This window comes from Nanorana parkeri, unplaced genomic scaffold (assembly GCF_000935625.1).
Source record: "Nanorana parkeri isolate BGI_ZX_2015 unplaced genomic scaffold, ASM93562v1 scaffold525, whole genome shotgun sequence".
NCBI lineage: Eukaryota > Metazoa > Chordata > Amphibia > Anura > Dicroglossidae > Nanorana > Nanorana parkeri.
In genome coordinates this window covers 10,976-22,929 of record NW_017306793.1, presented here as the reverse complement: position 1 = coordinate 22,929, position 11,954 = coordinate 10,976, and the positions used below count along the sequence as shown (strand labels likewise).

The window sequence follows — 11,954 nt, the reverse complement described above, 5'->3', positions numbered from 1 at the left end:
ACACACACACACACACACACACACACACATATATAATCTGTGCAGTAAAAAAGGAAAGAAACATATAGCATGGGTTTTCTATACCATACAACCACAACAGCAGCCACATTTCCTTCTATATAGGTTAGTGGAATATAACCGTATCTATATTCCACTAGTCAGCATACTAGGCAGAGTGGAGGATGTTGACGATCCATTAACACGTTATCGTGTTGCAAAATTCTTTGCAGCAGCAAAAATGGGGTTAACTAAATTACTAAAGAGATTACCTTCAGAGTATTTCATGGCATCTGTTTTATCAAAGCTGAATAATCCTCTTTGTGGCATTCATTTGCATTTTAAGCGCCCAGAGGTTTATCATTGAGATTTGGCCTCAGAGAGCAGATTTCTCGCTCAAAGAGCTTGTTCTATATCAAAATCATTCATGTTCACAAGTGATGGGGAATATTAATAACTAAAGTGGTGCGATAGCAATTTACAGATGTACGATCATTTAAAAAGGTATGTATAAATCACACCAACATTTTTCTCTCACTACGTATTACGATACGTTTCCATGCACTACCATTTATGTAGGGGTAAGAATAAACCCAAAGGGTGGACAAATTGGAGTTTTTTTTTTTTTTTTAGGAGCCAGCTCCATTGACAACAACTAGAGAAAACCTCAAATGTTAGACAACAGCTGTCATGTAAGGAGCATTGGCCAACTGGCTCCTGGAATTTGTCCAGCCCTGCCTGAGGACATCTTCATATGGAAGAAGATGGATGCAGAGACAGTATCCAGTGTCTCTGTTGTTTCAGCATCTGTCAACTGCACTCCAGGTTGGGGGCCTGTCTGTGGAAGCCACTGAGGTGGATGGCTTGGCCCAGGTCAAATGCTATATGCCACATGTGGTTGAAAATAAAGTGATGTGCTGCCCAGTGAATGTATAGCGCTATCTGAGCTGTTCAGCTTAGTTTACCCTTTCAAGCATGCCAGTTGATGCTTGCTTGGCAGGTGTTGAAAATATCTAGCAAACACCCCCTTTTGGAGATCATGTAAATGAGGACCTAAAGAGGAACTATAGGAATTGTAAAAATGATCCCTTGCAGTGGGGCTACACCCACACTGCAATGGTTAACTGCTTGTTTTGGTCTAGGGACAAAATAAAGAAGATATACTCACCTGATCCTCAATCCCGCTAGTTGCTACACCAGTCCACGCAGCCTCTTCACCCCCTGGGCTCCAGTAGTTTAAAGGGCCTGTGACATCATCAGGTCTAATGCATGTGCTTTAGATATGAGGATGCTAGCCGCTTTGCTCCTCTTCGGTTAGCTTCAGTATAAACACAACACACCATCTAACTGCATGGTACAGTAAGTAATGGTGTGCATTTACTTATGGCAACCAATGGGCCAGTATTCACTGCAATAGCTAAACTAACCTGCAAAGGTTATACAGGTTGTTACAGGACAAAGCACGTCACTACTATCCACATATTTCAGGTCTAGATGGCAACAGTGGATGGAATCATATTCTGCCTTCTCCTATCTCTGAGACTCCAATGGCACGACTTCCTCACTGTGATTCCTCAGCTAAAACAAATCACACAACACAAGGCAATATTGTTTAGATAAAGTGGCCTTTAAAGAAGAACTGCGGCCATTACAAAAGGACCCTTGCAGTGGGGGTGACCCCTGTACTGCAAGGGTTAAGTGTTTGTTTCGGTATAGGGTCTAAAATAAAAAAAGATATACTCACCCGATCCTCAATACCATCCACATCTCTGCTCCGGCTGTGGAATGTTCCTCAGCATCCTCACATCCAATGCAAGTGAATGGATATGATGCCCCGGGTCCTTAGACCACCAGAGCCCTGGGGAGAAGAAGCTTGGGGGGCGACACTGGTCTAGCAGCAAGGCGGGACTGAGGATCAGGGGAGTAAATCTTCTTTATTTTAGACCCTACACCAAAATGAGCACTTAACCCTTGCACTGCAAGAGTTAATTGTAATATGCCCGGAGTTGTTCTTTAAAAAAATATTTTAGAAATGCCATATTGCAACAATTGAGAGAACTTTTTTCAAACAACCTTTCTTCATAGCTCATACATTAGGTAGATGTCAGTCATAAGCAGAAAAAAAAAAATTAAAGGCCAGGTTTGGCTGTGTGATGGAGCTGTGTAGATTTCATGACTTAATGGATAGAAATGCAAATCCTTTTAGCAGGTTAAACAAATCTTTTATATATGTTTCATCAGAATATTAAAATGTTTACCTGCACTTCAGCTTTAATGATGCAGCCTTGTAAATTATTCAGCCAATCATTACGCAACAATCATTCCGTTGACACTGTGAGATAAGTACTTGACTGTCCATTTATGATCTAACAAGCATTAAAGTGTATTTACACTTTCGCAGCCAAATTGGGATAACACGTATTTTATATTTGTTACTGATGTTCTCATTCACATAGCATAAGCTAAGAAAATATATTTAAAAGTACTTTTACTTGGGTTAGGGTTTTAAGGGTTAACATATCTACATACATATCTTTCTTTGCAATGTTAGGAGAGGCTGTGAGGGATCAGAGGTAGTTTGTCTATTGTATAATAATTAAATGAATGAGAGAAACACAATCCTCAAATTTCAGTCCTAAGCCTTTCTATTAGGACAGATCACAGTGAAGGTGATGAGAAAAACCTGGAATTGGCGATCTTGCCTGCTTTAACAAAACATCTTAAAAAGGTAAGAAATATATATTTTTTAAAATATTTTTCTTTATGCTGTGTGAATAGGATTACATAAACAGTTAGATGGGTTTTCTCAAATTTGACTGCAAACGTGGAAATACACTTTAAAACAATCCATCAATTACCTCTTTAGCTGTAGGCACGGTGGAGCAATTCACCTTCACACCAGAGGCATTAAATCATTCAAGCTGTCCTCTCAGTCTGGAGACTGGAAATTATCCAAGTCACTGATATGAGAGGAAAGAAGGGGGAGCCAAGTTGGCTTGAAGGCATTTTATTTTATTATTGGTATTTTTAATAGCGCCGACAATTTACTTAGCGCTTTACATTCACATCAATCCCTGCCCTCGAGGAGATTACAATCTATGGGCCCTATCTCACATACATGCATACATACATACATACTAGGGTCAAATAGACAGAAGCCAAATAACCTACCAGCAGGTCTTTGGAATGTGGGAGGAAACAAGAGTACCCGGAGGAAACCCACACAGGCACAGGGAGAACATGCAAACTCCTTGCAGACAATGTCCTGAACAGGATTTGATTCTGGGGCCCCAGTGCCCAAGGCAGAAGTGCTAACCACTGCGCCATTGTGCTGACCAATTTGGGTGACTTTGGAGTTTCTGCCATGAACTTTGAGGATGAACTGCTTCACGGTGCCTGCAGCTACAGGAGGTCAGAGTTTTGTTTTACATCTCATGTAGTGCTTGTAAAGACTATAAACACGTAAACATCCACTGACCACAGGCTCACTTTAATATGTTTTTTTTCCCCCCTACCAATGTAGTATATATGTCACAATAACTAGAATATATGTTTCCAGTCAAATAAGAACGACACTTACCTTCAAAATTTTAATCTCTTTTCCAAGCAGAATCTGGGACTTTGACAAGTTCTTTTTATTAATGCTTTTAATCGCCACCTCCCAATCTGTTTTCTGCAAAACAAAGTACAAGATGAAACCACTTAGACATATTTACCCCCAGGAGCATGTGCTGTAAATTAAAGAACAACAGAAGTCCAAAGTTATTATGCCCTGTTGCACTTCATGTTTCTCTGAGATCTTGGCAGAGGCCAGTGACCTTCTTGCCAAATCCCTTGCAGACATTTGTGCCCAATGACTGGCACGTTTGCAATAAATATTATCCCAAGCAGGTTTAAAGCACAGTGATGATGTGACGAGGTGGCAGAAATACTGCAGACTGTAAACAACAGAAATTAAATATTTTACAGCTTGTGTGGACAGAAACCCAGTCTCTTAGGTAAACACTGGTGCAAATCCCAGGAACCAGGTCTCCAAAGCTCCTTAAAAAGTAGAACAGGTGCCTAATTTCTGCAGTTTTCAAAGGAGCTGGCACCTAAAAAGAATACTGCTGGCTCCTGGAATGAACAGACTGACTCCTGAACTCAATATTAATTTGTCCACCCCTGGCTAATAGTAAACCTGTTATGACAGAAATATTGGGGCTGCCATTACTAGCCAACTTTTGAAGCTCTCAGTTGCCTGGCCATTATGCTGATCTAGTTTTTGAATTACTAACATGGAAGAAGTATACAGATCTAGAAATGATTGGAAACGTCAAAAATCCTTTGTGTACACCAGCTGCCGGTCAGTGACTCAAAGTGCTAAAGTAAAAGGATCCTCAAGACATCAAACGTGGATTTTCAGAGGGAGAGGAAAGTAATGAAAACCTCCTTTTTTCTCTCATGACAAATTTTATTTAAAGCTGAACTCCAGCTATAGAAAGAATTGTATATATATATATACACACACACACACACACACAGTGTGCACAATTATTAGGCAAGTTGTAATTGTGAGGATTCATTTCATTATTAAACAACTACAGTGCTCTAGGTCAATCCAAAATGTTAATAAACCTCAAACCTAAATATTTAAGAAAGTAAAAGTTAGGTTTTGGCTTTCGTAGGAGAATAATCTCTGTGTGCACAATTATTGGGCAACTTTTAGTGTGCAGAATTATTATGCAACTAAATGGAAACCGAACATTTTTCCCACCTCACTTGTTTATTTTCATCTGTTAAAGTGAGAATAATACTCAAACTTTACATATAAACATTTCTGACATTTTCAAAAACAAAATCAGTGACCAATATAGCCTCCTTTTTTTCAATAGCAGTCATAAGCCTTCCATCCATGGAGTCTGTCAGTTTCTTCATCTGTTGACGATCAGACACTGTTCAGAGAAGTGTACTGTTTTCCTTCACCGTTCTCCTGTTTAAGAAGAGCCCACAAGTTCTCAATAGGGTTTAGGTCAGGTGAGGAAGGGGGCCATGTCATTATTCTTTCATCTTCTTTCATCTTCAAGGCCTTTACTGGCTAGCCACGCAGTGGAGTACTTCGATGCATGCGATGGAGCATTGTCCTGCATAAATATGGTCTTTTTGAAAGATGCAGACTTTTTCCTGGACCACTGCTTGAAGAAAGTGCCTTCTAAAAACTGGCAGTAGGTTTAGGAGTCGATTTTGCATCCATCTTCAACCCGAAAAGGTCCAACTAGCTCATATCCCGGAAGACGGATGCCGGCATCTGCCGGAGGACACAGCGCGGCTCGTAGGGAGAAGGTAAGTGAAGCGCTGTGTAATCCCGAGTGTAGCTCGGGGACCGCTTTTGGTACTGAAAATTACCCCGCGCCACACTCGGGAATACCGCCAAGAAGGTTAAGGGCTATGCACACCTGTACAATCATTGGGTGTTGGTCCCTGCTAAACCCTGGAGCCAGGACAGGAGCTTTCTTCCCTCCTGAATCACCTTGAAACATCCCAGTTCCAGCATCCCAAGCATAATCCAGACAAACCCTTGCTTCCTGACACTCTATATGGCTGAGAGTCCCGAGTGATCATAACACCCAATTCTACAGTGGGATATATATACATATACACACACACGCACAATTGAGATTTGGAGGCCAAGTCACCACATCAAACTCATTGTTGTGTTCCTCATACCATTCTTGAACCATTTTTGCAGTGTGGCAGGATACATTTCCTGATGAAAGGGGCCACTGCCATCAGGGAATACCATTACCATGAAGGGGTGTACTTGGTCAGCAACAATGTTTAGGTAGGTAGTACATGCTAAAGTAACATGCACATGAGTGGCAGGATCCAAGGTGTCCCAGTAGAACACTGGCCAAAGCATCACACTGCCTCCGCCGGCTTGCCTTCTGTCCATAGTACATCCTGCTGCCATCTCTTCCCCAAGTAAGCGACACACACACTAAAAAAAAAAAAGCATAATTCATAAGACCAGGCCACCTTCTTCCATTGGTCTGTGGTCCAGTTCTGACGCTCCTGTGTCCACTGTAGCCAATTTTGATGGTGGGCACAGGTCACTTTTGATGGTGGACACAGGTCAACATGGGTACGCTGACTGGTCTGCGGCTACGCAGCCCCATATGCAATAAACTGCAATGTACCGTGTGTTCAGACACCTTTCCATTGGAACCAGCATATACTTTTCCAGCAATTTTCCGCTCCCCATATGCATCAATGAGCCTTGGCCGCTCGTGACCCTGTTGCCTGTTCCCCTATTTTGCTTTCTTGGACCACTTTTGGTAGATCCAGAACACTGCAGACCAGGAACATGCTACAAGAACTGCAGTTTTGGAGTTGCTCTGACTTTAACCAGTCATCCAGCCATCACAATTTGTCCCTTGTCAATGTCTCTCAAATCCTTACATTTGCCCATTTCTTTCTGCTTCTAACACATCAACTTCATGGACAAAAAGTCCACTTGCTGCCTAATATATCCCACCCACTTCCAGGTGCCATTGTAATGAGATAATCACTTAGTGACATTAAACCCTCAGATTTTTTTAAAACAATACTGTAATGTGTGCCTTACTGTAATCCATGGTTGTTTCCCTTCTCTTTGCTGCTCTTCCTTTTAAATCCTCATGTCTTCTCATGCTGGGCAGAACTTCTGTTTTGCAGCAGACTGCGTTGTCTCAGGAATGGATACACGGTGTCTGTGTATACGTTTGTATAGGCTTGTAACCTGAGCCAGCACTACAGGAAGAGGCCCTGAGCTGAAAAGGGAAGTTCACCCCCAGCATGAGAAGACATGAGGATTTAAAAAGGAAGAGCAGCAAAGAGAAGGGAAACAACCATGGAGGCGCACATTACAGTATTGTTTTATGTTAAAAAATCTGAGGGTTTAATGTCACTTTAAACTCTCAGTGGGTATAATGTTATGGCTGATTGTTGTATATATCCTTCCTCACTCTGTCCAAAACAAGTGAAAGTTTACACAAGTCCTATGACCCCACCCAGGTCAAGCACTCCAGGCCTTCTCTCCTCTCACAATCCATGTACACAAGAAGGATAGGCAGCACACCACAATTCTGTTTCTTTTCAATTATTTTATTAAGGGAAGTGGAGGTGACGATGTACCTAATAATTTCAACTGATGCGTTTTACCACTAAGGCCCCATTCACACTGAGCGACATGAAAATCGTGCGATATTGAGCGACTTGTCACGCTACTTTTTCCTATTGGGCTGTATGCAATCAGGAGCGAAATCACTTGAAAAAAGGGTCATGTAGGAGCTACAAGCGATATTGAGCGACAAGATGTGAACAGCTCCATTGAAATGGATTGGAGAAGCTACATAGAGCGATATCGTGTGGAAATATGAACGATATCGCTGCAAAAATCGCTCGATAAATCGCTCAGTGTGAATGGGGCCTTACTGGGGCTTAAACGTATGATTGCCATATGTCAATGGTAGACAAATAATATGGAATTCAGGAGCCAGCAGGTTTTTTTATTAGGCGTTAGCTCCATTGATAACAACTAGGGAAATGAAGTTAGTGTCATGTGGTGTCTAATAACAATGGACAATGTATTAAAGAATTCAGAAACCAGTCTGTTCAATCCAGGAGTCAGCTCCATTGACAGAAACTAGAGAAAACCTCAAAAGTTAGGTGCCAGCTGTAATATTTATTTTTACTATCTATAACATTTATATAATCTGTAAAATAGCAGACAGAATCTGGAGCCGTTGCCCATGGCAACTAAATCAGCATCTCTTTTCAGTTTGCTCAGTTTAGATTTGAAAATGAGAAAGAGAAGCTGATTGGTTGCACTGCAAATCGGCTCCAGACAAAGAGTTTTATAAAAAGGGTTACAATTAATACATTTTTCTAAGCAGCCAGATTCCACAAACAGATGTTCAGTACAAACAAAACAAAAACACAATAAAACTGTATATATGGAGGGGAATTTATCAAAACTGGAGCAGCTGACTACAGTAACCAATCAGATTCTCTCTTCAATTAAGCTTTGAAAATGAAAGAGAGAAGCTGATTGGTTGCCATGTACAACTGCTTCAGTTTTGATCAAATCCCCTCATAGAACTCACATTATTTTCTAAATATGAAAATAATGGTTCCAGGATCAGGCAGACAACTATGGGAAATGTGATAGCGGCAAGAGAGAATGATTACACGGACACTGAACATCGGCACATGGATTCTATTCTGTACATGGGGACTACAAAAACACTTAGCAAATTAAACCCTTTAGTCCTACATGTCAATGTTCAGGGCATGATACATCAATGGTTGTAAAGCTCAAATCATATTATGCCAAAACAAAGTGAACCTGCCAATAACCACATGAAGGAGAAGCGTTTATTCTGACCTTGGCCGTGTGTCAACATCAGCTTTACAGCCAATAAATGTGCTCAAAATCTATGATGTATAGTATTGTATATTTCATGGTGTGGTGCATATACAGTATATAGCAACCTTGGCACTCCAGCTGTAGAATTACAAGTCCCATCAGCCATTACAAGACTTGGAGAGATACAGGCATGACTCCCAGAGACATGATGGGAACAGTATGACCACATCTGGAGTGGCAACCTACCCCTGCTCTATTCTTTGCTATATTTTTAGATGAGGGGTGGGCAACTACGGCCCTCCAGCTGTGCTTTAACTACAAATCTCAACATGCCTCTGGGAGTCATGCCAGAGGCTGTGACTCTTACAATGCCTCACGGGAGTTGTAGTTCCACAACCGCTGGCGGGCCAGAGCTGCCCACCCCTGATTTAGATGGTGTGTCTCTGAACCAGATAGAACAGGGTGACAAAACTGAGCACAATGAAAGTGCCTATAGGAAGCACAAGTTTTGTATTGAGCTGCACAGAATCAACACAGCTGGGTGTTCATCAAAATATTCACTCTACACTAGGAGTAGGCAACCTCTGCCCTCCAGCTGTAGTGAAACTACAAACCCCATTATGTCTCTGGGAGTCATGCCTTTGGCTGTCAGAGTCTTGCAATGTCTTATGGGACTTGTAGTTCCACAACAGCTGGAGTGGTGAGGTTACCTACACCTGCTCTAGTCTAATATTGAATGATAAGCATGGCCTTGGTGTGAACCCAGTTCATTCACTCTCCGGGGCACAGCATCAAAGCCAGCACACAAACAATGGTTCTTCTCATGTACAGAGGTGCCACTGTTCTCTCTGATGGGTTCACCATAGACCTGGCAGTGCCAACATGTTACCTGCATCTAACAGAGAGCTCAGTGATCTCTGTGAATGTTTCTATGGCCAGAGCCAGCAAAGTGTCAGGTGGAAGTATACATCTTATCAACTATAGAGTGGTTTGGGGTTACATCCAAGTCAGCATTGATGGTGGAACAGGCTACGTATATCCCATATACATCCACAGAAGAGACCCATTCTCCACGTGAGGCACAGCTGATATATTCTAATACAGTGGTTCTCAACCTGTGTAACCTCAGGACCCACATTTGTCCTTGGTCATTAAGTCGCGGCCCAAGACACTGGAATGCACAGCATTGTAGTACTGGACGTTCGGGTGCAGGAGGTGCATTTGGGGCGTCATTCAAATTAATGGCAGCGCAACACACCTTCCGCACCGAAATGCGCAGTAGGTGCGATTGCGTAGTACAGTGCATTAATCGCATTGGACTGTGTGATTAACGCACTGTACTAGTGTGAACGGACTCTCAAAAACACTGACAGACACACACACCCAAAAAAGCTGACATACAGGGCCGGGCAGCATATTCTGAATGGCTGCTCGCGCAAGAAATGAAGGTGTTGCGCTAGGAGGCTGAGGAGTCTCTGAGGAGTCTCTCACCTAGAAAAGTGGAAGGCATGTGGCAAGCCACTAAACATGGGGTCGCGACCCACTTTTGGGTCACGACTCACCAGTTGAGAACCAAGGTTCTAATACATGCCTCACCACCCAGCCTTCATCACTGTTGTATCAGGTTTGAAGAACATAGCCACAGTACATCATCTGAGTGACCAGGCTCTTTGTTCTGGAGATGGAAGGCTGGTCATACATTATATCTGTTCAATCCCACCATAACCTCACATGTCACAATCTGATTGAACAATCTCCATTAGATCTACCAACACCTGCATAGTGCAAGGACCTATCTGAGTGGATGCAGATTGGTTGGATGGTTTAGGTAGGTCCTCATATTACATAGTTTTAAGAGGTTCACCATACATGTTACAATCTGACTATACAATCTATGTACACTTTAGATTTACCAAAACCATGTAATATGAAGACCTACTTAATACATCCAATCAATTAGTAGCAATCAGGCAGGCCCCTGTACTCATAGGTGTTGGCAGATCTAAAGTAGATTGTATAGTCAGATTGTAATGTGTGTGGTGAGTTTAAAGTTGACAGTACAGTTAGATTGCAATGCATATGGTGACCCGTAGGTTTACCAAAAAAATGCAATACAAGGACACATCTAAACATTCTATTCAATTTGTATCAAAGCAGGCAGGCACTTGCACTACATAGATGTTGGTAGATTTAAAGGAGATTGTACAATCAGATTGTATAGGATAGGGGTCACCCTACATCAGGGTGGGCACATCTGGTCCTCCAGCTGTTCTTTAACTACAAATCCCAACATACCTCTGCCTCTGGGAGTCATGCCTGTACTGTCAAGTCTTCATGGGACTTGTAGTTCCACAACAGCTGGACAGCCAAAGTTGCCCACCCCTGCCATACAGGTGCACACATTGGAATCTGACTGTGCAAATCGATTTTCGATTTACCAAAACCATGTAATATAATGATGTAGCTAATCTATGCAATTATTCTGTATACAATCGGACAGGCCCTTGCACTACATACATACATGCTAGATCTGAAGGAGATTCTACAATCAGATTGTAACGTCTGTGCTGAGCCTTACCTTTACAAGTAGTGGCCTTGATTCACTGAACAATGTACCCAATAGGGTTGCTAGGTATGGTACATATTTCAATGACCTCCTCCAAAATAGCAGTTTGCATGCCTAACTTGCAAACATAACTATAAATCATTGACAATTGCAGTTTACAGAGACTTCTGGCCAGTACAATTGAGGGATGTGACTGGGAAACTGGTTTTATTGTACACAGTAGAAGTGTGGAGGATATGCTGTCTGGGGACTGGTGGTTACACAAAGAGCAGGGACCGTACATCCAGCTGTCACTCTGCATTCCAGACATCTGACAGACAGCAGCACATCATGTACACCAGGGTATGACATACATCCCCCCTGACACACAAAGGGTCACCCAGCCCCATGTCTTACCTTTCTGTGCCGCCCTTTAAACACCACGGCGAAGGCACCATGCCCGATCAGATCCTTCCTGCAGTACTCGAAATCTCCCACCACCTCCATGTTGGGGCTGCGGGGGCTGTCATTCAGGGACCCCCCTGCCTGCCCCGCTGGCTCCGCTCTCTCTCGAGGGCACGTCAGTGGCGATCCGGGCAGCGAACATCCTGCATGGAGGGCCCGTTGCTCAGGGCAGTGACATGTCCGCGGGGCGGCTCACATGATGATCGGCGGCTACGTGCACGTCCTATACAGGAGCAGAGGCCATCCTTCAGCAATAGCCAGCTCCAGTCGCTTTGTGTCTCCGAGTAACGGCAAAGAATACAGCAAGGACCGGAAGCTGGGAGTGTATACACTGCAAAACAGACCCAGGTCCGACCCCACCCACCTTGCCGGCTTAGCCAATGGTTGACCGGGGCGAAGCGCACCAATGAGCAGGCGGTTCCGTTGGCATGAAGAGCCGTAGCCAATCAGAGAGAGGCGCTGTCATTGGAAGGGTGACAGCTAGCTGTGCGGTGTGCTGGGAAGAGAGTCTGCTGGAGATAAAGTGACAGGGAGGAGATAGTCTTATAACATCACTCCTGG

At 43.0% G+C, this 11,954-nt stretch overlaps 1 protein-coding gene across 2 annotated transcripts in view; it reads right to left on the bottom strand.

Annotated features, from left to right (window-relative positions):
• Positions 1 to 11,749, bottom strand: part of ULK2 (unc-51 like autophagy activating kinase 2) — a 103,150-nt gene extending 91,401 nt beyond the window's left edge. For both annotated transcript variants that reach the window (XM_018561468.1, XM_018561470.1), the window contains exons 1-2: positions 11,346 to 11,749; positions 3,578 to 3,670 (exon numbers count right to left, since the gene is read on the bottom strand). In XM_018561468.1, the coding sequence (XP_018416970.1) occupies positions 3,578 to 3,670; positions 11,346 to 11,435 (183 nt within the window). In that variant the 5' untranslated portion in view covers positions 11,436 to 11,749. The remainder of the gene's footprint in view (positions 1 to 3,577; positions 3,671 to 11,345) is intronic.
• Between the last annotated feature and the right edge of the window lie 205 nt (positions 11,750 to 11,954).